Below are 27,334 nucleotides of genomic sequence, written 5' to 3' on the forward strand. Positions count from 1 at the left end.
CTTCATTCGTCGAAGGAGGAATCTCGAAAGAATTTGATTAATTTTCATCAACGGCAGTTGAAGTCTTGAGGAACAACTCTAACGTGAGTTTTTCTGTCGACTCAGAGGCCAAAAGTATACTCGACATCCCACCCGAGGTCCCTCAAAGTCTCCAGGTAGTGGGGGGGTTGATGCCAGAAGAGGGCACAAGATCGAGAAAACCCAGTGAAAAGAGGAAAAAAATGAAGGAAAAAGTGACGAGGGAGAGACCGCGGGGTCGCTCACGCACCGAGGACACTCGAAAATTTTAGCTCTCACAGTGCGAGTGCAAAAGTCCTCCATCCTTCGTCGACAACTCTGGCATCAGGGGCCTCGAACCCAGAAGAAAAGAAGGAGAGGCCATAGTAGCAACAAGCCCAATGGTACTTGCAGGATGTAATTGCGAATATGTAGCAGGTATATACCCAGGTATACGGGGAAATGTTGGGATTCATGTGCGTAAGGCAGTGCCTATTAGCCCCAAGTGCAACGAGGTAGAGGAGAGAAAAAAATATATATCCACAGGACTCGAGTTGCGTGGGGTTGCCTGTACGCATATAATGGAAACCCTTCAAGCCAGCCCCATTTTCCATCCCCTCTCTCGCTTCCAGTGCCCTCTCCTCTCTCTATTCGCTGCCCCTTTCGCGGACGAGCACGCATACATAAGCGAGCTCGCGGGACTTCTTATGCATTTGTACGTGCCCGGAAATTTTACCCTCGTTTTTTTGCACAGGTGGAGAGAGAATGGCACAAGTGCACGTGGAAAATCATTCTTTTTCTCCGTTTTCATTGATTTATAACATTTAGATTTCCTTGAAATTTTAGTCAGTAAATGAATTTTGGATGGAGTTTCACATGCATTTTTTATATTGTTTGACATGAAAATTATATGAAAACTGGATTTTTTTATTTCAATTCATTATGAAAAATTGATGAGTTAGAGGTGATTGAAAACGCCAGTATTATGATGTCATAATACAGACATTTGCTTACATGACTGGAACTCCTTGAGTTTTTATGATAAAAAAAATTGAAAAATCGTATTTATTATTTTTTGTGTAAAAGTGATTCCATCTGAAGTTTCCAGTAAAAATTCCTCGCAATTTCAAAACTATTCAAAGTTTCTACTGATTATTCATTCAAAATTCTCTAGGAAAACCGGAAGATTGTTACAATTTTGTGATATTGCAGTAAAATTACATTAATTCTCCTACAGAAAAAAGAACCACCGTGAATATTCTCGTGAAAACCTCAATTTATATTTAAAAAAATGAAAATTTAATTCGTCCAAGCAATAAGTATTCAATCTTATTCATGAAACACTCACTGAGGGAAAAAATTAGCTCTGCCGAAACACCATATGTTCCACGTGAGAATATTTGATAGAGTGGAACAGATCTACGTGAGGAAAATTAACTAACTTGATAGAAGGAAATTGAATATCTTTCATAAAAATTAAGTTTTTGTCGTAATCATCAAAAATATAATCTATTATACGACAATTATTTCACCCGAGAGAACTCCATAGGTTTATACCATAGAAAGAATACATTGACGAGGAAAAAAAAATTTTTTCCCAAAGAAAATTATCCTCCCAAAATTATTCAGTTTTGCCAATAACACAGTTATCTGAAAAAAAATTGTAGTTTTCTCTGGAAATTATTTACCCGAAAGACAAATAAATAAATGTCTCACGAGAACAATTACTACTACGAAAATTATCATGTTTTGGTGAAAACTATATTTTTTGTCCACAAGTAAATGGATTCAACACGACAAAAGATCTCTCCAGGGGACCTATAATTCTTCGGTAGAACCAATTTTTTCTCTCAGTGCACATTAAATTACCGAAAACCTCCCTATTCTCTAACCGATTCTATATAAAAATTCAGTGTCCCACGCAAAACATTCATCTGTTTTCTAATAATTATCTATTCAAATACTTCCACCACAAATTTCCTATTTGATCCCCTAAGACGCAATCATGCACTTCCACAAATTAATTCCTTCCTCGTTTCCCTGAAAATTGTCAAGAGACTAAGTAAAAATAATTGAGTAATTAGAAGGGAATTTTAATTCTTTCTGATGAAAGTACTCAATAGTTTGTTCACCTTACCTCCCTTCTCCATTTGCCCCCTTTCGAATGCTCTGGGGGGATAAAAAAGATTGCACGATTGAAGTAGTGCAACTCGGGGTCGAGTGCAAGCGAGAAGGAGAAATGCATGCAGTGTTAAATAGAGGGGTCCAAAGTACGTCAGTGAAGACGCAAAGGTGACCGATGCGTGTGTAAAAGGACGCCCAGGCTCCGCTTGTCTTTGTACAACCCTGTCAGGGATATATGGGTAATTATCTTGGGTAAAATGTGTACATCGTCCAGCCTCTTATATTTTCTTCATTATTTTATCGTTCAATGAATTTTTCCATCTGAATAGATATCAATCAATGTTGTCTTTGTTTGACTTTTTTTTAGAAATCTGTCAGACAGTTTATTTATAATATAAGAATGTAAACAATGAAGGAAGCTTAATTACTAATATAAATTTTTTCTTATCAAGAATTATCACAATAGTGCAATAAATAACTTTTTAAAATATGCGAAAATCCAGAAATTTCGAGAGACTAAATCGAATAAACCAATAGAAATAAAAGATATAAACAATATCAATTGACCAAATTTTGCGATTAATATCGAAATTCATTGGGTTTTTAATTTAAATCTTCAGTGTCGCCATCTCTCGGGTTATTTATAAATTAAAAATTCTTTTTACCGGTTGAAACTCCCGCGCCCATCTGAAAACCCACCGGCAAAGATCTAAACGCTGCGGATGACAGTTCACTGGTGCTCATTGACTCGTTAATAATTGAAATGCTATCGATCAGGTGAGAGAAAGGGGCATTGAGTCAGCAAACACTCAATGATACAAGACATGATTCGAAAAATGTGAATTTGACAATGGGTGGGAACCACAGAGAATTCATTCGCGGATGAATAAACTCGCTAAATAGAGAGAAACTGGTTTCTACGTGTCATCGTTAATACATTATTCATAATATCCGTTCGACGCCTTTCTCTCTTCATGCACTGGTCAATCGACGAGTCATCGAACTCTCCTGAGTGTTCTGATTCGCGGGGAAATCCACGTATCGAATTGTTCGGTAACTGAAGTGTTCAAAATTTTTGGCTAAAATTTCCGGTATACTTCTCGGAAATTTTTGTCTCATGACAGTGTCGCTGAAATTTCAAGAAGTTTCGACATTGGAATTTCAAATTTTAGGGGAAAATCAATAAAAAGGGGGAGTTTACATTCAATTTTTCCATGAAAATTAATATTTGACATCGAGAAAATTTAGATAAATATATTCCTGAATTTTTAATTGATTAAAAATTCAAGTAGGTGCGGGAACTTTTGTCTTCCTGCCGTTTAAAAATTTGGAATTTCACTGAACTTTTAGTAGTAAACTCACAGTGCTAAATATTATCTGTACTTTACTGATAACTTCGTTATGTAGAAAAAAAATGTGTCAAAATTTTCTGAACAATTGGGCACATTTGAGTAGCGAAGCGGTAAACCGGGTTGGGTCGATTTCGACTATTGGCCAGTTTTTGACGAATATCTCGGAATCGAAGAGATAGAAATTGTTGTCATGACCTTTTTGGTAGAGTCAATTGAGGGTTATAAAAAAGGTCATGAGAAAAATTTTGCTATTTTTCGTAGATTCTGAGATATTCATCAAAAACGACTTAACACGGTTCACCGCTTCGCTACTGATTTTTTCTAGGCAGGGAAGTTTGAGAAAAATAGCTGATAATTTTAAAGAACGAATGGTATTTGTGGGAATATTTCTCTTTCTCAGATGTTAGCCGATCGAACCGCGCTATTTCGAGAAAAAAAAACAAATGTGGAGCTACGAATTCAATTCCAACGACAAATGAAGAGCTATTGCGTAATTCCCAGCGGTCATTTCCCTGTAGATCTTCATCTGTATAAATTTCCGAAATGAAACAGTCTGACAGCCTCGACTACAGTGGATACTCCCTACACTATTATGCTTTCGCTTCTCTAAGATTTCAATTGGGGAAGTTGACTTCCCCCACTATTAGAAGTTTAAGCGTGTGTAAGTAGTATATGGGCTCCTCTGCGCGGCAAGAATGCGCGGTAGGCCCACGGGAGGCACGAGAGGATTGAAACAGACAGATTTTCTACATCTGTTCCTCTTTTTCTCAGTCCAACCGTCGGCATAAGAATAGGGGTTTCCCGATTACGTAAATTTGGGGACTTCGCACCCCCGAAATCTGAAAATTCATGATTTTTCCCCCGAAATCGACTTCAATGTCACTCTCCTGAAAAATCTTAGTCAACTCTCTATGAAATTTCAATTTTTTTCTAACAATGCAGAACATTAAGAGAATACCGGAGACGTGGCGTCTGTATACGGAGAGAAAAGTTGGATAAAATTACCTAGAAAATCGGGGCAAATTTTACTGTATGAAAGGTAATCGTGGAGCGAAATGTAAAACATGTATTAAAGTAAAAAAACACATCTATGGATGCAGCAATTATCTTGTCCGGTAAAATTTTCCACACGTGTTCGGTAAAAATTCATTCTCCGTTGTAGAAAAATTTCACGCAATATTGAGCAATCGTTCACGTTCACTGGGATAATTTTTGACGGAATGCCGTGTAAATTTTACAGTTTCGACACGAATTACCCTCACGTTCAGTAATTTGCCCGGGCCAACGGAGAAAAATTCACTATTCGTCTCGCACTTTTCCGGTAATTTTCTCCAACTTTTTCCTCCGCGTGTTCTCAAAAACTATAGGATTAATTATCTTAATTAACAATTGAGTCCACACTCTTTGGCACTAAAAATTCTGGACAACTTGGCATGCACATCCATGGGGAAACCAGAAGACATCGGTGTAGAGACGATCGCCACTGCCCTCGAGTGCCACCAATCGCTTCTGGACATACTGCTGCTCACATCTACTCACATAGCCCTCGGGCAGTGAGCACAAACCGTTGCACGTTGTCGTTCTGTTGACAGACGAATTGATTCAATCAAAACTTTTCCAATCAAACGTACACTAAGAAGAAAATCCACATATCACAAAAATCATTTCTTGAGCAAAAAAGATCGCATACATATTTGATCAATTTATGGGAGGTTTCAGACCAGAAATCGGTGCTCTTCGGGCTAAGGAGGAAGTTACTGAATGAAAAGGTGATGTCTCTTTTCGAAATGGGATAATATTCCTTAAAAGACAAGAATAGTTTGACAGAAGGAACAGAAGATATTGTTTCCCTTCGAACTCAAAGCGATTGAGTGTACGCGACGGTTATATTTTGTTAATATCTGGAAGTTTTCCTCTGCATAAACTCTCTATTCATTCAATATGAAAGTCTCTGATGCATGATTCACTGAATCGAAGCTTTTAATATTTTTTCGTCATTTTCTCATCTTCTGACGCGAAAAAACCACAAGAAATTCTCACATTATCATGAAATGTTCATGTTCAAGTCATGAACACTTCACCGAAATCTGAAATTGTCTGACACATTATCCGGAATTCTTATTCCAAGAAATTTATCCTCAAGATATGAGATATTTGGCGCAAGGAATAGCCAGCGAGTTTTGTGATATTACGACGATATTTCTCTCAGTGTGCAATCAAACGTAACTACCACAGCACAACTGTGGACTCAGTTATAATTGATTAATCCAACGTACGAGCATGTTTCAGTCTTCACCAATTGCGAGTACTTTTCACGTGTCTCGGGTAGATTAACAACGTACATCCAGTTGCCACGATTGTTCAGGGCTGCTCGGGGCATTAGGTATTGGGAGTTTGTTTCGCAGAGGGATATCACTTCGGAGGGCGCTTGTCGCTTGGCACGATTGTGATTGTTTGGTGGTAGGAAAGGATTCTCACGGTGGGAACGATTTGGAATTGTCGTTTCTCGCCTTGTGTGTCTGAAACATGTGACGAAGTTGATTTGATGGGGTGATATTTATGGCACATTGCACGGTCGAAAATTTTTGGCTGAAATTTCCGGGACAATTCTGGAAAATTTTTATCAAGTGACAGCTTCACTGCAATTTCAAGAAATTTTGTCATTGGAAATTCACAATGTAATGAAGAAATTAATGACAATTGCAGATTTTAATTGAACTGTTTTATGAAAAGTAATACAATTTTGAATGGCGCGTTCTTTTGACTGCACTTTTTTTGCTAAATACTAAAAATCTTTTCGTAAAAAAAATGAAAACCAATTGGAGAAACATCGTAAAATGAACGATGTTATTCGAGTTTATTCTTAAAGCCCAGTTTCGCGGCGGAGGGAATTGAAAATCATATTATTATTATTATTGTTTTCAAGTTGAGAATTTTAAAAGAAAAAAATGATATTGAACATTCGTTCACAACTTGATTTTCTCGGTGAGTAACATCTTCCTGAAAATTGAAATTTTTTGTTATTTAATATGATATATTAAGTTCTATTATATTATAAAATTAAATATATTCAAAATTGAGAGAAATCGAAAACATGGCGCAAAACGACTGAACGGTTTTCTGCGGAATTGCCCATGCCCCTCAAAATCAAAACTTTTGTTTCACTGTTCGTTAAAAAAAAGTCGAATGAATCACTCGTCTGATTGCATTCCTCGGCTTCGCTTCGGTCTGCAACCCTCAAACTCGTCAGAAAGGTGTTTTTCGGCCTTGCGACGAAAATAGCTATTTGTTCTCTGTATCACTAATCGTTGAAAACAACAAAAGTCATTCTCACTTGTTCGTCAGCCATTCCGGTGGAAAAGTCTGTCCTCCCTGATACTGCGTCAAATTATCCAGAAGTAGTGGATTGTGTTGATTATCAGCAGGCGCTCGATACTCGTACCTACGCGTAAGAAAAAGACCTTCAGCTCCTCCACTGACCTAGAAAACTTCTCATAATTTCTCTGAATTTCTTACCCCTCGTGCCCACTGTCATTGGCGGCTGCACCATAAACCACGGGTGACTGGCTGACGATGGGGTACGAAGACGGAACAGTCGGTTGGCTGTAAAACTTCTGTACTTCCTGCCTCGGATACACGTATCCGCGATTGTAATCGGGCTTTCCTCTGCATGAACGAGATTATCTCTTTATGCAATTTCAACGATTGAGATCCAGTATTACCTGGGGATTTACCTGTAAACGTTGAAGCCGTAGTGAGACTCGTCCCTCAGGATTGACGAGAAGTCGTAGCTGCACTTGTCCACTAGGAATTTAATCAATTGCCTGTAATAAAGGTCAGTGGCTCAGAGCTGGTGATGCAGAACAGAATGAATAAGTCAATTTGATATAATAATTCGATGCCCAGTGAAATGGAAACACTATCACTTTTCAGAGCGCTCGGCTTTCAACTCAATCATTATGTGAGCGTTGAATAATCGCCGTACGCAATGTTTATTTTAATAAAAATGCATTCGTAATCTATTTTTCTGAATTCGATGAATCGACGGAAACTTTCATTTCAACTTTCATTCCAGGTGGACCGGTTTTAGGCTTTCTATGGATGAAAAGGGAACTTTTCTCAGAAATTTCGAGGTTTCAGTCAGCGTTGGAGCGTTTTTAGGGCCTCAATTCTCTTTCAATTTCAAGGGAAATTCGTGTTTTTGAACTCATTCGATGGCATTTTATGAAAAAGTAGGGTTTTTTTGATTCATGTTTTTTATTTTTTGATGAATTTGTTCACGAAAAATTGATCATTCACTCGGGATTCTCGAAAATAGTTGCTTATCCTTGTTTGTGTTTAAAAGTGCTACTTTTATTTCAATTTCTTTCGTTCACTTTGAGAGATGATAATTGAGAAAGGTGAATTTTCGGAAAGTGACGACTTGACATAGTAACTTTGAATTGAATAGTAAATACTAAAAAGTTTTCCTACAACTTTCTTTGTTATTCATTTACTTAGAAAGTGAGTGAACTCCAGGCACGTATTCATAATAAAGAGAAGAAAGCACGGAGGAGAGTAGAAAGAATTGGAGATAGGAACGAAAAGATCCGGAAATAGGCGCAATAATAACAAAGCACGAAGGAAAATCCTGAGATAAACTGAACGGAAAATCCGACTATGAATGATGTTGTTTTTGTTTGTCAACGGACTAGATCAATTTAAATAATGTCAAATAAAATTATCAATCGCACTGAGAAAAAAAATTAGGTCTGCCGAAAAATTATAGGTTCCTCTGAAGAGATTTTTGGTCGTATTGAATCAATTTACTTGCGGACAAAAAAGAAAGTTTCAACCATAATATGATAATTTTCGTAGTAGTGATTGTTCTCGTGCGACATTTATACGTCTTTCGGGTAAATACATTCGTTCTGCAGAGAATTATACGAGGCTCCGGTTGTATCAAGTGAATGTCATTGAGTAGTGTATATCTTTGTCCAATAAACACTGCTACTTTCCATGGAACAAGTGATAATTTCAAGAAGAAACTACAATTTTTTTGCCGATAACTGTGTTATTGGCAAAACTAAATAATTTCGAGGGGACACTTTTTTGGCAGTGTCTATTCGCACGCTCCACGGTAAATTTTACCGTGGATTCACGGTAGATTCTCATTTACATCATGTGTGACAACTCTGCTATGAACTCCGATTTTCAACTCTGGCAGTTCAGTTGGAAAACAGAGTTGTGACAACATTGTCCAGTGGGATTTAGGAGTCTCCCCTGGTTCAAAACCATCTTTAGAGACCCTAGCACGCCATTTCTCGACCCGCGCTTTCATTTGAGCGCAAAAAAACATTCATATCTTGTCTGACATCGCTTTTACAAACTCGGGTCTACAACTCGGGCTTTTAATTGAAGGCCCGAGTTGAAAACCCGAGTTTGTAGCAGCGATGTCAGACAAGATATGAATGTTTTTTTGGGCTCAAATGAAAGAGCGGGTCGAGAAATGGCGTGCTAGGGCCTCTAAANACCCCATTAGACAAATATGAATATCGTTAAGAAAACGTTCAATTTTTTTTTGGGAAAAAATATTCTTTCCTCGTCAATGTATTCTTTCTATGGTATAAACCTCTGGAGTTCTCTCAGATCAAATGCTTGTCGTACACCAGATTATATTTTTTCCTGCCAACAGTTCGAATTCTCCTCGGGATATTTCTGATGATCACGACCAAAATTTAATTTTTGTGAAAGATATTAAATTTCTTCTATCAAGTTGGTTAATTTCCCTCAAGTAAATCTGTTCCATCCCATCAAATATTCTCACGTGCAATCACTGAACAAGGAACACAATCGTTTGAATTCCAGCAGACCTTGGAATTTATCTCAAAATTTTCCAAAAGAAAAAAGAATCCCCGACGAAGGCAAGAAATCGTTATAAAATTGAGGAAGTAATGGACAAGACTTCATCGGAGGGCCACTATCTGGGCCATAACATCTGTCTAGCATTAGCAAGGTCCATTGTGAAGGTCACCAACGGTAATTCACAGATGATCGTGAGGAATTCTCGCTTATCAAGCAGTCCAGGTCGTCTCATTCCTCGAGATAAACCACTTCCAGCTTTCTCCACTCGACCCGCACTATCAGACCATTGTCAAAATGTTTAATTCATGATCCACGCCTAAGTATATTTTCTAATTCGCGTGACCGTTACTCAGATATAAGCCATCTTCCAAGCGCATCATATCCCCATTTATTCAGAAAGCTGCCCCTGTAGACATACGTATATACATATTTTTTAAGGTCCCATTAAGTCAATCCTCTAACGCTCAATTCAAATTTATTCAGTGTGTCGCCTACAGGCTATTTGTCTCGACGTACTACATTCACCTGAGCCTCATTTTCATCATTATTTGCTCCTCAATTTTTATGTTACCGGCGTACAACGTTCGAACGACAAACAAATAAAATAAAAAACAAGGTGAAAAAAGGGGAGTCAAATTTTTGCGCATTGCTAATTCCACCTTGTTGGGCCGGAGTTTTTTCATTCGCTGAGAATAATCTTGACGCTCCCTGAATGTTTAATCATTTTTATGTCTTCATTCTGCATGATTCTTTGAAAATTGCGCTTGCTGGGAATTGTTTTTTGTGTTGTGAGACGAGAGTGAGGAGAAGCAGGTCGTACTTTCACTGACATTTATCGGCGATTAGTTGTCGGAAGAAAGATGATGGAGTCATTTGGTCTGGGATCATTATCACAGTGATTCCTACAGCAAAATTTATGAGTTTCTTTACGGTGAAATCGGTCTGGCGATGGAATTGGTCTCGAAAAATTGCATTTTTTGAATTTTTTTATTAGGAATACTGCGAAATTCTAGGGGATTACGCTCGATAGATTAGTAATCGATTAAATCAACATTGATTGTGAACATTGTCAACATAATGATTCTGGTCATCTCGAGGTTGATAATTTATCCAGACAAAATAACGACTTTTCACCGAAACTTCTCAAAATTGCAAGAAGACTTTTATTTCATTCAAGAATTAGGATTAATATTTAATGAAGATCTGTGAACTCGCAATTGATGATTTTCAACAGTGAACATAATCTTTCATAAGAATATTTAATATGGTTGGGAATTGATGAAAAATGTAGTGAGATTCAGTAAATTAACGCGAATATTCATCATTTTCTTTTCACCGAACCTTGAAAAAACGATGAATTTTGCAACATTTAAAATGTAACTTTCAACACATGTGTGTAAAGTGTCATTTTACGCATGCGGAGCGTAAAATCTCGTATTGCGATGAAAAATAGAGTTCGACGCTCGTGAGAAAAATGTTGTTTGATCCTTGCGAGACTATCACTCGCCTTCGGCGAACGGTACGCACCTCCTACTACGGGTCAAAAACCACTTTTACGCATTCGTATCGAAATATACTATTGATGGATGGAACACCCAGGAAAATAGCGCATTTATTTTAATAAAATAAAACTCTTGATTAGAAATTGTTCTATTCGTTTCTTCAATTTTTTTTGTAATATCTGTCTGAAAAGTTCACTTTTCGAAGCGGTTTAGCGGGCGTAAAGTATTTGTTTGTCGCACGACGTGCGTAAAATCCAGCGCGTAAAGTAAATTTCATTTACATACCACCTTGAACTTTGCGCACTACTAACACAATATACTAATTAAAAAATCACAAACTCACAGGCGTATGGCAATGAAAATGTTTTAAGTACATGAAATAAATAATTCACTCATTCCAAACAAATCCCCTCACATAAAAGAATATATTAAATATTAATAGATTCGTTCTTTTCCCTGTCTAAACAATGATTTCATTTCTGGGTCATAAAAGTCTCTATTCAGATCGAGAAAACATTTTTCCATGTTTGAAAAACTATTCATTTAATGTGAATGAAAATGCGAAACTCGATTACGAGATAAGAAATGAATAAACTCGTTCATTTGATTCAAATAAAGTTAATTTGTGTGCAAAATGTTCTTAGCACAGTTTATTTGCAAAATTCGGCAGTTAAAAATAAATAAAAAATATAGAAGTTAAAAATATTCTCAATGCATAACTGTTTCCAGGAACAGAGCCATTTGAAATTCATAATATCTCCATGATCACGTAAATACTGACTTTGGATAATGCTCAAGTGTTTCACAGAAGGTTTGCCCGGGCTTGGCGCAATGGGGCGTGTGACCGGGTGGTGCAGGAACGAAAGGCTCGTAACGAGGCTGATGTGGGCATCCATAGGAGCCACAAGGCTCGCGCCAACCGCCCAATGAACCCTCCACCACCAGTACCTGCAAAAGAGGAATAAAGTAGTCAAACGTAGTAACATCCACTCGACTAAGCAGAAATTCCAAGTAAAATCCCCCTACTTCGTCATTACGACTACTAATGGTAGCCCAGTAAATTAAAGAGTTTCCACTCGGCAATTTGACTCGACGGGATTACTGTCATTAAGGCTTTTCCAGCGTCCACATTGATTGACTGGCGATCAAAAGTCCCAGATTAATTTTGTCTCACAGTCCAATTTCAAGTGTTGCCTATCAATTAGGAGAATTAAGAGCTGGTTTGAGTCGGATATTTACGGCTCTATCAGTTCTAATTAGTCTACATCGCGACTTCGCGCGGAATAGTGAATTGAGCGAGGGAATTCCAATGTGCGATTGTCCGATCATTGAGTCATCAACCCTGTGTCAAAGCTGAGGCGATAAACTTTCTTTTCTATCTTTCTGTTCTTCGCGGAATGAGATTTATAAAGCGAATTATAAATGTTCTTGAGATTTGATGTTGGATTTATGGATAGTGATGCACTGGGAGAAAAATTTGTTCTGCCGAAAAATTAAGGTCTCCTGGAGAGATTTTTTGTCGTGTGTAAATACATTCGTTCTACAGAGAATTATATGAGGCTCTGGTTTTATCAAGTGAATGTTATTGAGTAGTGTATATCTTTGTCCAATAAATACTTATAATTTCCATGGAACAAATGATAATTTCAAGAGGAAACTACAATTTTCTTGCCGAAAACTGACTAATGTTATTGGCAAAACTAAATAATTTCGAGGGGACAATTTTTTTTTTGGGAAAAAAATATTCTTTCTTTGTGAATATAATCTTTCTATGCCATAAACATATGGAGTTCTATCAGATCGAATGTTCGTCGTACAATGGATTATATTTTTTCCTGCCAACAGCTCGAATTCTTCTAGGGATATTTTTAATGATCACAATAAATTTCCTTCGTATAGTTTTTCGACAGAGCTAATTTTTTCTTTCAGTGTAAGAATTTTCTTTTACTTCCTACACTTTTACTCGAGGAATTACACTACAGTATTGAAAATTTTCTGGTATTAAATTTGTTTCAGATTGTTTTAATCAGTTATCAATCTTAACAATTGAAAACTGATCAAATTGCGCGGAAAAACTGCAGAAAAAAGTTTCTATTTTTTCGGGAATCTATCACAGTAATTTTTATCACTCGTATTTGGGGATAGATTCCTAAAAATTGGAGATGGGTCCCTGAATATCAGTGGCACTACACTGTTAATAATTTTCGGCTGAAATTTCCGGTACACTTATTGGAAATTTTTATCACATTTCAGTTCCACTGAAATTTCAAGGAAAATTCAATGCGAAATATTAATATCAGTTCATTCATTCCCTGAAAATAAATCTAAATCAGTCAAATTTCGGTAAATATATTGTTGAATTCTCAATTAATTGAAAATTCAGTGTAATTTTACATTGAATATTCATGTTTTCATTGAAAATCCAAATACGTTCAGTAATTATCATCTTAATGCTACACAAAATTTTCGGATTTCATTGAATTTTCAGTAAAATCTGAAATTTCATCATTCCCCCCCCCCCCCTCTCTCCTCGTCGCCCAATCGTAATTACTGTCACTCTCCTGAAAATTATCACTTCTGCATTCATTGTATTTCACAATTACGAATCCCCAATAATTGGGGATTAATTCCTGAAAACCATTGACATGTCCCTGAACATTAAAATGTTTTTCTCTTAAATATTCTCGTGAAATATCTCCTCATTTGTTTGGTTCCCCCTGTTCTATCCAGCCCACAGCAACCAGCCGCACTGTCTACCAGTTTTTGCTTCACCTCTCCGCTAATTATCAATTATTTCCCCATTTCAAAAGACTTTATCCTCGCCTGCGAGCAGTAGTAAAATCCCCAATGACTCAACCCGGATTCAGTTCGATTATTTCGGCTAAATACCCTGAATCACCTCACCGATGAAAAAACCAGAGAACGCTGCAAAAAATTAGACCGTCAACTCTAAAAAATCACGAGTGAATTGATATTAAGATCAAGGCGGCTGAGAAGTGTTACAATAGGCGAGGTGAGATCACGGATGAATGAAGTTTTTTCATACCGATATAACAGCCTAAAGGCCTATCCAAACAAAAAACCTCACATCACCCACGACTCCACTATGATAATCCACAAACACGCACAATTTTCCATGATTCATTCGACAAGTTTCAAATTATTTGCTCACCGCAGGCTGAGAAGCAGCTCGAACCCGACGCGAGTGATAAAACATATCCACAAATTACCATAACTTTCCCGTTACTCTCAAATGCCATCGCAGTTCCACTCATTCGTCAATAATCACTTGAGTATTTTTATTTATTCTTACCAGAAGTAGAAGTTGAACGAGCAGTCTCATTATTTCGCTAGTACAATCAATCATTCATGAAATCACTGGCACAAAATACCGTAAAACCCCAGCTTTTAGAAGACGTCTGTTTTTTCGTCTGTTCACATCAGCGGAAAAAACCACATTCACCCCGACTCAACCCCCCGAGCACTTATTCACTTTGAAAAAACACTCGATCCAGTTTTCATAGTTTCTCCGAGGACAACTGATACGGAAACGATTTCATCTTTGCGGTGTCACCGCTTCTGCTGTTCAAAATCGCCGCCAATGAGTGGAATGACGTGCTTCCGTGTCCGGAGCTGAGGACGATTTGATTCCCCGTGGATATCTCGCGTGTGGCTCGAATTCAACAACAGAAAAAACGTCACACATACACACGAGGTGCACGAGTTCCAGTCGTGGGAGGTGGGGCTTCCAACGGAAATACCACTTTCACTGTACAAACGCCGGGTACTAAACGAAAAAGAATTATGGTTTTTTTCTTAATGCCCTAAAGTAGCACTTGAATACTGATTTAGGGGAATAAGGCCACACGGATCTGATTTTTTAGTTTCTAAAACGTTTTTTGAATATGGAAAAATGTACGGGAAACAAACGCTTTGATTTTCAGGGACATGTTACCTGTGCAGAATTCTGAAATTCTGTCACCAATTTTCAGTGACATTGTCAGTGATTTCAAGCGACATCGATACTCATTTTCAGAGTAATGTAATAAGTCACTGACTTTCAGGTATTCATCTCTAATTTTGAGGAGTCCATCACCAAATTTCAGTGATAAAAATCAGTAATGATCAGGATCATTCCTGACAATCTAAACTTTTGTTATCACTGTGTGAAATCAACTTGAAATCTAGCCTTCAAACGATTTTCTGTTTTCGTTGTTTCGAAAAACGGTTGAAACAGTTAAAAATAGTTGAATATATTTTCTGTTCAATTCACAAGATCAGTCACGACACGCCACATGCACAAATGACATTAGATAACTCGACTGAATAGCGCACTGATTTTCAGGAATTTATCCTTAATTATTAACGATTCCCGATTGCGAAATTTAGTAAGTGTAAATTCTGAAATTTACTCATTTTGTCGCCAATTGTCAGTGACATTATCACTGATTGCAAGAGCCATCATTACTAATTCTCAGAGTAATGTCACTGACTTTTAGGAACTCACCGCTAATTTTTAATAATCTGTCACCAAATTTCAATGATAAAAATCACTAATAATCAGGATCATTCCTGAAAATCAGTGACGTCCCTAAAAATCAAAACCTCTCGTTTCTCTGTGTGAAATCCAATTGAAATCCAGACGTCAGACGATTTTCTGATTTCATTGCTTCGAAAAATGATTGAAACAGCTAAAAATAATTAAAAATATTTTTTCTTCAATTCACAAGATCAGTCACGACACGCCACATGCACAAATGACATCAGATAACTCGACGGAATAGCGCAAAAACTGCTATTGATGCGCAACCGGTCGTGGGATCGACTGTCACGACAGATTTACAACGTTCTTAATGATTTTATATACTTACGCGGAATTAAAGTTTTGTGACATTATCGTGTTACAAAGCTGGATGAATACGCGCGACAGCTGCACGCAAACGTATTTCAATGCCACATACTGTACAATAGAGATGTTGGTGTGGATAGTGGCACAACTGCCAAGGACTGTTTTATTATATATCATTTTTTTTTCTCGAGTAATTGCAATGTGTGTTGCAATTAGTTTATGTGTGCTAATGTGGAGGGATTATTAGAGAGGAATATGTTTGAATGATGATGATACAGTTACTCTTGAGGATAATTTATTCTTCATTGCTAAGAACTGAGTTTTATAGATTGTGAAAATTCACAGAAGGAAACCTTCTCTCGTTCTTTCTCAATATAAACTGTTATATTTGATATGCTATATACGAGTATAAAAAATTCCAAAGAGCCGAAACTCATTCGAGATGAATATTTTTTAACAATAACGACACAATTTTCGTCTCGACAATAATTTATTTCAACGCTCAAAACTGAGTTTAACAAAATTCTAAAAATTTAGAAAACAAAATCTCTCCATTGTCCCCTTCATCTCCCGTTCATCAACAACAAAAATCAAAATAATTGATAAACAACCTTCAATATAAATTATTATATTCAACTGTACATTAAATATCACAAATCAACACATACAAAATAATTCCATTCATGAACGGAACAGACTCGAATAAATATTACTGATATGAGAAATTCTATCGACAGACTCATCAGCCTCCGGGAACTCCGCCTCATTAAAAATAAGCGACAACAATTCTCTCTTCTTGTAATTACTCTCAACAGCGAGTACCTCAACCCTTTCGAAATCGAAGTCATGGACGTACCGAAAAGCATGCTCGGTCAATCGATTAGACACTTGAAAGCTGTGCGGCTGTCGAAGACTCTGATAATGCTCCTTCATTCTGACTCCCAACGGCCGCTTCGTGTGCTCGATGAAGATGAACCTGCACTCCAAGCACGAAATTTTGTAAACAGTATTCACCTGTTGCTCACGTCGTAATTTGTCCTTGTGTCCAGTGAAGAGCCAGCGAAGATTGCTATCAGTCCTAAAGCTCAGCGAAACCTTAAACTTCTTCAGATTCGACTGAAGATTCTCCGAGAGGCCCTGGACGTAGGGCAGAGTCACCCGTCTATCCTCCTTCAGCCTCCTTAACTTGAAAAATTCCTCCGAGTGATAATGCTTGGGATAAAGCAGGAGCGATTGACGTCTGCTCACTGTTTTCAAGATCAACCTCTCGGGATACCCATTCTCAATCAGAGACCACTTGATAAAAACCAAATTTTTCAAATGAAACTCAACATTCGAGAGTAAAATCGCTCGATCCACTAAATTACAAATAGTTGAGATCTTGTGTCCCTTGGTGTGATGAGAATAGTAATTTAAGTACCTCCCAGAAGACGTCGGCTTCCGGTACCAATCAACATCAATTTTCCTCTTGCTTCTGATAAGAGTGACCTCCAGAAAATTTATCCTGCAGTTCTCCTCCCTCTCCAGCGTGAACTGAAGACGTTTGTGGTACGAATTAAAGCAGCACAGAATCGAGTTGATTTTGTCCTTGGGAACGAAAGCCAGGACATCGTCGACGTACCTCGTGTAAAAATAGACTGGAAAATCTAATCTCTTCATGCAGAAATTCTCCAAATCCTGGAGAACAATTTCAGCAATGATTGGGGACAACGGAGAGCCCATGGCAGCTCCAAAAACCTGTTGATACTTCACATTGTTGAACTGAAATGCTGAGGCGTTGAAGCAGAGCGAGACAGCCTCGATGAACAGATCTTGACTTATCTTCGTGTATTTTCGAATCAACTCCCATCGCTTTTTGATACCTGCAATCACGAGGCGAATTGGAATATTCGTGAACAGTGATACAGCGTCCATCGAGATCATCGCAAAGTCCTCGGGGAGATTCAGACTCCTGATTTGTCGGACTAGGGTGAGACTGTTTGTAATTGATGTTTTATTCATGGTGAGATTCACCTCTTCCTTCAGGCAATCGGTTAAAATCTTCTGTATGTATTTGGCGATGCTGTAGGTGGGGGTCCCCGTGAAGGAGACGATCATCCTGTAGGGGACATTCTTCTTGTGAATCTTTGGCTGTCCGTAGGATAACGCTATGTTTCCGTTTCTTGACCAAAGTCTGTGTTTGTCAGCTTCGAAATGAAATTAGGAAGGGAAATTAGTTGGTGTGTGCAAGGAGGTTCATGCGAAAGAGAAACACGGCGTTGACAGACGTTGTGAAGAAAAATTATTTTCATCATTCTGTGCGAAAAAGTAACTTTTTAGACACGCTTCGTCTGCCTAAAACGTCCCAATTCCACATAGTGTGATGGAAAATATAATTCGATACTCATGGGAACAGTATTTTTTGCCTCGTGTGAGGTTTATAGCACGAACTGAAGGCGAGTGATATAATCCCAAGAGTCAAATAGCTATTTTCTACGCATATTAAATTTCTGTTACAGTTTTCTGAGCTTTTCACTGAATTTTTTCATCCCTTATTGATACATTCCATCTTTTTTGCAATTGAATATATTTGAAGGGTTAATAATTATTGGGGAGAATTTTAACGAAAAAGAAGAAAAATCGGCAATTAGTTGTACATCGTTAAACTAAAAACATATTGGCTCATGAATCGTGATTTTTCAAAGTAATTTTGAGATCCAAGTTTCTCATCTTCAGGTATGAAATCGTTCGATACAATTGGCTGGAAGAATAATTGGCTCAGTTGGATTGCTATTTTAATTCCTATAGAAATCGTTCTATTGAAATTTCTCTCATTGACATTTGTTGGGATAAATTTGCTGAGTTCTTGTATTCGCTCAATTGAAAATTCAAATGATTACTACTTATTGAGAGGGATTTTGCAAAAAAAAATCAATTTTAGAGCTTAAAAAATTGAAATAATGAAATCATTGCAGAATATCTAGAAGTTTATTTGCATGAATTGTCGGAGCTTTTTACTGAATTTTTGTCATTCTCATTGGAAAATTCTGAAAATTATCAATTATTCTCAATTATATTTACAAAAAAAACAAAAATTTTCAATCCTATTTTTAAACGATTTCCAATGGCTCAAAATGAAAAATCAAGTTCAAACATTAAAAAAAAATCAAATCATAAAATCCTTACAGAATATAACTCATGAATTAAATACTTTTTCGAACTAATTCTCGAGTTCGAATTCCTCACCTTCAGTTATGAAATCATTCGTGTACCACTCCAGGACTAGTCTATTAACTCTCCTCTGAATCTTAGGGGTAGGATCATCTTGAATGACCGTGTAAGTCGTCGAATCCCCCAGTAAAGCCGACATTTTCGAAATGTACTGTTCCCTATTAACAGCCACAGTGATGTTGCCCTTGTCAGCTTTGAGAAAAAGAATTTCTGGATGAGACTTCTTGAACTCTCTAGCTGATTTTATTTTCTCCATCAACTCTGGATACCTCGGGGGTCTCTCCTGCCTCATGAAATTCGAGATCACGTCCACACAGATCGTGCGAACCTCGTCCTGCTGATCTTTCTCGAACAAATTCATGTTGGATTCCAGTGTCGCTATGATATTGTGCACTGGGACGTCTTTCCTACGGATTATTGGAACTCCGAATTTTTTTCCCAGGCAGGCGACGTCTAGGACGTCATCTGGGATGTATTCCTCGGTCAAATTCACCAGCCACTTCTCGCGAATCTCTCGGGAGACGCAGGGGAAATGAGGATTGAATGACAGATATGAGTGAAAGAATCGGGTTTTATTTCTGTACCAGTAGTTCCAGGGGTTAAATCTGTATCTGATGTTTTGAGCTTCATATTCATTGGAGCCACAGAGGTCTGGTGGCATGACGCCAATCACTCCTTTATCTGCGGAAATGATATCGTCTCATCACAGAATTTTGGCCGACGCAATTACCTATGACACACAATGCACTGAGAGAAAAACGAAAAGCTTTCAAACAAGTCTTGGTTGGGCTAACAAAATCGTTAGTTTAAAATTACCAAAAAAATAATTGTTTGGCTCGAATTGGAAAGTCTCAAACATGAATAATAATAAGTGTACAGCAAAAACGAATGTCTGAATTTTACACAGCCTTTGGAGACATTTTTCAGACGCTAAAAAACGTCTGAATATATGAAAATTTATCGGAATTTCAGACGAAGAGGTACCTAACATCTCAATTCATGTTTCAAATTCAGATATTCGTTTTTGATGTGTGTTCTGTTTTTAACAACAACGAAATATTTGGCTCAAGAGACGGATCATTCATGCAAGACGATGACTTTTTAGGATAAAAATATCTTTCATTCCGGGAAGTATATCAGGAAGTATTTTATTCCAAAATTACAAGATTTGCGTCATATCAGTATTATTATTTCATTTGAGAATTAAATTCTTGTCTGTGATTATTGAATCGCCGAAAGGACGATTTCATATAAAACGAGCATTTCCCGGGAGCAAAATACGCATGGCAGCATCTAAAAACAAGAAGTAGTGCTAGAAATTACATTTCTTGCTTGCACAGAGAATAAAATTTTTTTGACAAGACTAAATCTAATTTTGTAATAAAAATGTTCAAAAAAATTATTTTTCGATCATTTTTAACGAATGATTTATTTGGCACAAGTAAGACTTGTTTCGTGACTCTGCTGTTTTTCTCTCAGTGTGGAGTCCCTCTCTTTTGAAAAACAAACAGGACGAGAATATTCTATAGAATTAGATTTTTCTATTCACTTTATTCTATTGAGATGGTTTCTATACAATTTCCTCGGCTCAAATTTTCCCATTTTTTGTTTGATTTTCTTGATGAAGAGAAAAGAAAAATAGATTGAAAAAAACTTGAGCCGTGGAAATTCTATAGAAAATATTTCAATATAATAAGTTCTATAGAAAAATCGAATTCTATTGACTTTTTCCACAGAATATTTCCTATTGAACATTCCAATAGAATCGGCCAAAAACTAATAGAGTTGAATAGAAATCCAATGGATTTTATTATTTACTAGCGAATTCGCATTAGAATCCAGTGCGCATTCGCTAGTTTTTTCTATTAAATTTCTTCGTGCGTGACCAAATGTGTCAAAAAATGGAGGAACCGCATTGTGTGTAATAGGTAATTTTATCGAGTAAATGCTGGATCGTTGTTGAAGTAAATCCATTGAAATTACTCACAGTATCGGACAATTGTCGATGGAATTTGTTGAGTTTTCCGAGGGAAATACGGTTTCCCATTGCGATTTTTTTAATTCTATCCGTTGTCGCCAGCACCTATGTTTATCGTGCGATTCGATTGGATTGAGGAGTAGTACTGAACAACGTCACTTGTGAATAAACAATAAACATTCGTTGCCGCACAGTTGAACTATTGTTGTTGTTTAATTCAACTGTCAATTGCCGTTGATAAACACGTGAGAATTAACAGTACGTCACGAGTGGACACTGAGCTATCTAGTACTGAAGGCGGGACTGGTGTTGTTATTGTGAGGATAAACAGAATTGACTTTTCGTGTTGTGGTTTCAGTTGAGGTACGAAAAACCGAAAAATTGGGATTCGCATTTCATGTGGATGTTGTCTGTAATGACGAGTAGGCGAGACATTTTTTTGGGAGGAGAAGATTCATTTCCTCCTTTTTTTAAACGATTTCGATTGAAGATTTATTCTTGAAGAATGAAATCGGCAAAAATCGCAGTTTTTTCGCTATTCATCTGGATTTTTCCTCAGATTTTTTGCTAGTGGATCATCTTTTTGTCGAAATGTTCACTCGGTTTTGAAGGAATTATTGAGATTAGTTTCCTAAAATCATCAACGAAGTGAATTCTGTTGTCTTAGGTCAGACAGAAACTTTTTTTTTCACAAGGAGTTTTATTTGGAGATGTTGACAGGTTGATTTCTCATGTATTTTTTCTTGAGTTGCTAGAAACTGGAACAATATGATTCTCATTTCACATGTTTTTTGGAGATTTATTCTTTTCATTTTCGTAACGGTTCCAAACTATCATTTTAGTTTAATCATCTGGGAATGAAATGAACAAAATTCAGTTGATTATTGACCTTTATTTATTATTTATCTGCATTTTTCTTAGACTTTTCACAACTGAATTATTAACTTGTCGAGATGCTCATTCAGTTTATTACAGCTAGTAAACTTACATCTTTAAGGAGATGCGACCTGTTCCTTATCAGGCAAAACCTCTTTTTTTAGCATAAAGAAATTTGATTTGAGGACAACGTTGATAAATTGACATTTAGTGTTAAAGTTTCACTTTCAGATACGAGAAAACGAAAGATAGTTTTGAATTAAAATTGTGGATGTTTCTTCTCAATGACGACTCCAGTTATTTCCTTCACTTTTGTGACCGTTTCGATCGAACTTCAGATTATCAGGAAATGAAATAAATGAAATTGCCTGAATTATTGAAACTCATTCGTTATTTATCTGCATTGTGCCCAGATTTTTCACTGGAGAATTATTATCTTGTCAGAATGGTCATTCAATTTTGTTAAAATAAAATTGTCACCTAATTCAAGTCTGTGCATTTCATCACACAAAAAAAGATTTACTTCCAAACATGAAAAATTTTGACTTGTAGAAAATGTGTAAACATCCTTCAATTCGTCTCCGTCCATCACCCACGGGTTAAATGATTAATTCAAGAAAATGAACACAATTTCAGGTATACAATTCAAATTATGCAATATTTATTGCTTCTTTACAATTTCTCATTTTCATACAATAATAAAAATACAATATCGATTGTACTCCAATGACAAAATACCATCTTTCATAAACATTTATAATCATATCAATGGAAAACTTCACACGTGATAATGATTTGTACTTAGAACGAAGAGATAATAAAAGAAAAATAATTAAACTAATCTATTATAAACCCATTCACCGTCAATGAAAGTTAATGGTTAAGGTGATAGTACTAAAAGTAAAGTAAAGAGTGAATTTTTTTGGTTCTTTATGATATTTTATGAATAGATGGAGTTCTTCATGATATTTTAAAAATAAATGGAGAAATCTTAAAAAATGATAACTAGAAGTTTATCGTTTACTGAGTTTAGTTGTGGATTTCTTCAACTGTTTATACTTCAATCGGCGTTTTAAGATAACAAGAAGAGCCGATAGTCGATCTCATACCAAATTCCTCACATTTTCACGTTATCATCTCGCAATTTTCGGCTTTTAAATTAACATCCATTTTTTTATTCAGTCTAATAATAATAATGACAACCATTTCCCGAATTAAGGCTTAATTTTTCTAGAATCCGCTGGTTTTTGAGTTGACCGGGAATGTAAGCTGAAAAAATAAATGAAAAAGTATTAATAAGTGTCCTTCAATGCATCAAGGGCTGTCTGCCCCTAGTATTTTTTTAAATGTGTTTTCTCATGTATTTAGAATGTAATTTTGGAAAATCCGATATATTTTCTCGTTATATCTGAACAAAATACAGATATTCATCATCAATATTGAAGCAGAAATCTACTGTTTTTCGTATTATCCATGAGAATCCATTAAATTTTGTTACGAGTTTTAAACTTTCATTTTTTTTATAGAAGTAAAGCTATGCAATCAGTATTTTTCATATTTTCATCGGAATTTTTTCAGTGGTACACAAACAGCCTCAAAGTATTATGAACAAACTCTAATTGAGTCGTTGAGTGTGGCAAGAAAAATTAAAATACTCAAGAGAGTAATCATTAATCGTTGATGAATTTGAGGAAGTAGAAGAGTTCATGTTTTATTCCTCACTTGCTCCATGACATAAATTATTTGACAAAAGGATGAGACCCACATTAATTTCCATTTTTAACACGAAATTTTACTTTTTCTCTCTGATTTAGCTCATAAATGTTATTCAAATCTTCTGCATTAATGATGATCGCTAATACTGCTTTTACATTTTGATTTTACTACTTCAAAATTTCCGTTACTTATTGTGATACTTACTAAAGGATAATTTCAGCAACAATTTTTTTACATCTGTGGCAACTGATCAATCGGTGTTGCGAATTTGAAGTCCTCGGGGAAGAGTTTAGCGGCATGTGGATACATGAGTTTGTAGGCTTGTCTGATTGTGACATCAGCCACGCCAGCAACATCACCGATGTCCTTCTGCGATCTCTTCTCCTCAGAAGCCTGAAAGAATTCCCAAAATCCAGAAATTAACGTCTGAGCATTTACATCTAGAGAAAAACGAACAAGTTCTCAAACAAGTCTTGTTTAGACCAACTAATTCGTTAGTTGAAAATTACCAAAAAATTTTTGGTTCGAATTTGAATTTCAAACATGAATAATTGCTCTGTTTTCAACAACAACGAAATACTTAGCTCAAGACGTGGATCATTCACACAAGACGGTGCATTTTCGGGATAAGAACATCTTTTATAACATTGCTGTCATATCATTATTATTATTTCATTTAAGAATTCATTTTTTGTCTGTGAATAGTGAATTGTCGAAACAACAAACTACTATCCCTCGTTTCGTATAAAACGAGCATTTGCCGGGAGCAAAATACGTATGGGAGCATCGAACAACGAAGAACTAGTACTAGAAATTACATTTCTTGCTTGCACAGAGAATAAAATTTCTCTGAAAAGAAATCTATTTTTGCACTAAAAATTTTCAATCTCAAAATCCTTTTTTGATCATTTTTAACAAACGATTTTTTGGCACGAGTACGAATTGATTGAAAGCTCTGCTGTTTTTATCTCAGTGTACCCACTGAATTTTCCGTATATTCACAAATTTCTATACCTGCGAAGCCATGTAAATGGCAGCAGCAGTGACCGAAATGGGTGACCTGCCAGGCACTATATCAATTTCCACAGCCTTCCTGGCGATATGCGTTGCAGCCCTTTGTACCATGTTAGGAAGCCCCAGATTGGCGCAGAATCTTGACATGAAGTCACCGGTTGAAATGAGATCCACACTGGTCTTGAGGGCCTTCAGGATGAGCTTGAAGCATCTTCCAATCTCCTTTTTACTGATTTTACTGACAGCCACGATCTCCTTGAAGGTGCGGGGTACTCCTTCCTGACGACAGGCTATGTACAGACAGGCTGAGGCAATAGCGTCGTTAGAACGACCTTTCAAATTTTTTCCATCGTGCACCTGCTTGAAGAGATTATTCGCACGATCCACGATTGTTTTTGGAAGGTTTATGCGATCTGCCATGGCTGTTATCTCACGGACAGCGTTGTTCAGGGCTCTGTCAGAACTGTTCATCTGTGGATAATTATTCCATTTCACTTATTCTGTTCAATTCCATTAATTTTGGGTCAAAAAAGAGGAATTAAATGACAATTCTATGAGACAGCAGAGGTATTTGCATAGAAAAATGAGACAAATAATGACAATCCGTAATAAAAGAATATTTGCTATTAAATAAATAATTTTGATCTATTCAGATGAAGGATGATTCATCCTTAAATTGAAAAGATCCAGTTTCACTATTTTCTTTTTCGTTGGAATCCTCTTCAACATTTTTAGCTGAGCATTAGGACTTGAATGGAAGTCAACTCAATCTCCCTTGTCTTCAAACGCATCCACCCACAACTCATGGTCAAGTAGAGACGATTGTCGTCTGAATAAAAAACGACTTACAGTACGTCGATTTTGATATTTAGCACTGCCAAAAGCATCGAAGGAAGCAGCACCAGTGCCAGGACCAATCATAGTGGACAGATCATTTCCACTGAACAGAGGATTCTCAGGGCCTCCCACCCGAGATGGATCCACCCCGGACTTCTCGTTACTGAATGTCCTCCACTCTGATCCAACATCGATAACTCTGAGAAAAATATCGCTCGATTAACGATGTTCTCAGGCCTACGTAATATCTCGGGAAATCCAGAGAAGGACGTTTGTGTCTAAATGATTGCATTTTTTATGAATTTCATTTTACGATTTTATGCTTTATATCATTAGCATTACGGAGAGTTATGGATATTGTGCGACGAATCATTCATCAATTAATTTTCTCATTGAACATTTCGTGATTTGTTTAAATAAATATACCAACATGTAAATTAATATAATTCACGATTTTATTCTTTATATCATTAGTCTACCTGGACAGGCAATATAGTTTTAGGAATTATTTACCACTTCTTTTTCCCTTTGGTTTATATTTACATTAGATTTTCTTTTATTTCTATTTTTTATTATTGAAGATATTTTTTCAGCTTTGAAAGGCTATTTGATTGCTCACAATTGCAGCATTGAGAAGAGTTATTTTATTGTTTCAAAACCCGAATTATTATGACGTTCCTGTACTAAAAAATTTCATACACGATTGTATAAAATCGAATAAGGCATACGTGGCAGAGGTGAGGGTATGACAATATAGATACTTTCGATTTTCTTTAAATGTTCATAACTCATTGAACTATTAATGAAATGGAAAAATTTTTATTCCTGAAAAATTAAATTCTTTTTGCAATGCGCGTAAGCTGAGTTCAATTGATAAATTTGTTTCTGAGTTGTGGACATTGAAAAAAAGTAAAGCTCCATATTCCCCCATTCTCCCCTATAACCAAATAAATACTTCAATGAAATACCTGTCACCGACAACTAGGCCACACTCGGAGCAGATCTGATCCCCTGCTCTGTAATCCTCTATCAGAGGAGCATCTGGATGTGCGTAGCAACATACTCTGTCCCCATCGATCCTTTAGAACACAGCAAAATCAGAAAATCAAGAATTGTCACTAACTCATGGTCCTACCTACTCCAAGATATTTCCTCAATTTTCATATTAGAAATTGATAAAAAAAAACAAACATAACCTAGACCAAATCCTTTTGTCTAACGGAGGAAATATTTTTGGGAAAAGAAAGCATTTAATGGGAGAAGATATCATGGAATAAACAAGGGGAGGACATGGAGAACTCCCAGAATTTGCATTTTTGGTACTTTAATTTTACTGAGAAGGAAACTAGCCTTTGAGATGGCGCGTCAAAGTATTGCGCCACTGGAATGTGTCTTTAACCTCTTCCCAGGGGCTATTGTCGATCCCCGGTATGCTTTCATGCCTTCCAATTCATTTATTCTGTTTTTTTACTGACGTAATGATTTCTAATCAACGATAGTTTAATCAGGAAGTAGGAAATTATTGTAATTCACCTTGACATACTGGCCATCTTTCATGTATTTGTCACTTGGATTTTCGTGTGTATAAATAAAGCCACTGGCACTGACACTTTTACCTTGAGAGATTTGGCGCTACTTCGGGTGGACTCGGGTGACGTTCCACTGGCGGGACGATCACGAATGTATGAATCTCGAATCTGTACTTTCCGTTACACGCACGAAAAAATTTGCATACACAGAGAGAAAAATACATGATAATCGGCAGCGGGTCCCTTAAAAAATTAATGTGCTGGGGTAAACTGCCCAGTAGATGGACGCCTAAGAAAAGCGCCCAGTAAATGGACGTTTATTTTTTTAACAATTGAAAAAAAAATTGATCGAAAAAAAATCGTCACTCAGGGGTTAAGAATCACAACAGTTAGTGAAAATTCAAAGCACCAATTCACATTTCAGTATTTTTTTGCGTAATTTCCTATCCAAAAGTAGCTCGTCCAGCTATAGGGCAGTGTCCATCTCCTGGGTAGCTTACCCTACC

At 36.6% G+C, this 27,334-nt stretch overlaps 3 protein-coding genes across 3 annotated transcripts; all 3 read right to left on the reverse strand.

Annotated features, from left to right (window-relative positions):
- Positions 1-4,761: 4,761 nt before the first annotated feature.
- LOC107040190 (protein spaetzle 5) lies at positions 4,762-14,210 on the reverse strand. The gene is made up of 7 exons (XM_015260144.1): positions 14,133-14,210; positions 11,601-11,767; positions 7,208-7,297; positions 6,990-7,139; positions 6,808-6,915; positions 5,750-5,992; positions 4,762-5,055 (listed from the first exon to the last, which is right to left on the reverse strand). The coding sequence occupies exons 1-7, from the start codon at positions 14,184-14,186 to the stop codon at positions 4,884-4,886; spliced, it is 984 nt and encodes a 327-aa protein (XP_015115630.1). The 5' UTR covers positions 14,187-14,210; the 3' UTR covers positions 4,762-4,883.
- A 1,929-nt stretch (positions 14,211-16,139) lies between these two features.
- On the reverse strand, positions 16,140-21,131 carry LOC107040185. Its single transcript, XM_015260140.1, has 3 exons — positions 20,866-21,131; positions 18,894-19,559; positions 16,140-17,854 (listed from the first exon to the last, which is right to left on the reverse strand). The coding sequence occupies exons 2-3, from the start codon at positions 19,537-19,539 to the stop codon at positions 16,350-16,352; spliced, it is 2,151 nt and encodes a 716-aa protein (XP_015115626.1). The 5' UTR covers positions 19,540-19,559; positions 20,866-21,131; the 3' UTR covers positions 16,140-16,349.
- A 1,231-nt stretch (positions 21,132-22,362) lies between these two features.
- Positions 22,363-26,915, reverse strand: LOC107040181 (transcription initiation factor IIB). The gene is made up of 6 exons (XM_015260135.1): positions 26,833-26,915; positions 26,268-26,378; positions 25,312-25,498; positions 24,463-24,933; positions 23,653-23,841; positions 22,363-23,001 (listed from the first exon to the last, which is right to left on the reverse strand). The coding sequence occupies exons 1-5, from the start codon at positions 26,847-26,849 to the stop codon at positions 23,680-23,682; spliced, it is 948 nt and encodes a 315-aa protein (XP_015115621.1). The 5' UTR covers positions 26,850-26,915; the 3' UTR covers positions 22,363-23,001; positions 23,653-23,679.
- Between the last annotated feature and the right edge of the window lie 419 nt (positions 26,916-27,334).

The sequence above is a fragment of the Diachasma alloeum genome, unplaced genomic scaffold (assembly GCF_001412515.2).
Source record: "Diachasma alloeum isolate Michigan unplaced genomic scaffold, Dall2.0 Dall_scaffold_00325, whole genome shotgun sequence".
Lineage (NCBI taxonomy): Eukaryota > Metazoa > Arthropoda > Insecta > Hymenoptera > Braconidae > Diachasma > Diachasma alloeum.

What these genes read in the sequence shown, in the direction of transcription:
- LOC107040181 (XM_015260135.1), bottom strand. An exon ending in GGCCTAGTTGTCGGTGACAG is followed by an intron (nt 25,499 to 26,267) that starts GTATTTCATTGA and finishes TATTTTTCTCAG; the next exon opens with AGTTATCGATGTTGGATCAG. An exon ending in CCATTTACATGGCTTCGCAG is followed by an intron (nt 23,842 to 24,462) that starts GTATAGAAATTT and finishes GAATTCTTTCAG; the next exon opens with GCTTCTGAGGAGAAGAGATC.
- LOC107040190 (XM_015260144.1), bottom strand. Translation starts at nt 14,186, where the DNA reads ATGATTGATTGTACTAGCGAAATAATGAGACTGCTCGTTCAACTTCTA. An exon ending in TCGTTCAACTTCTACTTCTG is followed by an intron (nt 11,768 to 14,132) that starts GTAAGAATAAAT and finishes CCTCTTTTGCAG; the next exon opens with GTACTGGTGGTGGAGGGTTC. An exon ending in CCGGAATGGCTGACGAACAA is followed by an intron (nt 5,993 to 6,807) that starts GTGAGAATGACT and finishes CACATGTTTCAG; the next exon opens with ACACACAAGGCGAGAAACGA.
- LOC107040185 (XM_015260140.1), bottom strand. Translation starts at nt 19,539, where the DNA reads ATGCCACCAGACCTCTGTGGCTCCAATGAATATGAAGCTCAAAACATC. An exon ending in GAATGATTTCATAACTGAAG is followed by an intron (nt 17,855 to 18,893) that starts GTGAGGAATTCG and finishes TTCATTTCGAAG; the next exon opens with CTGACAAACACAGACTTTGG.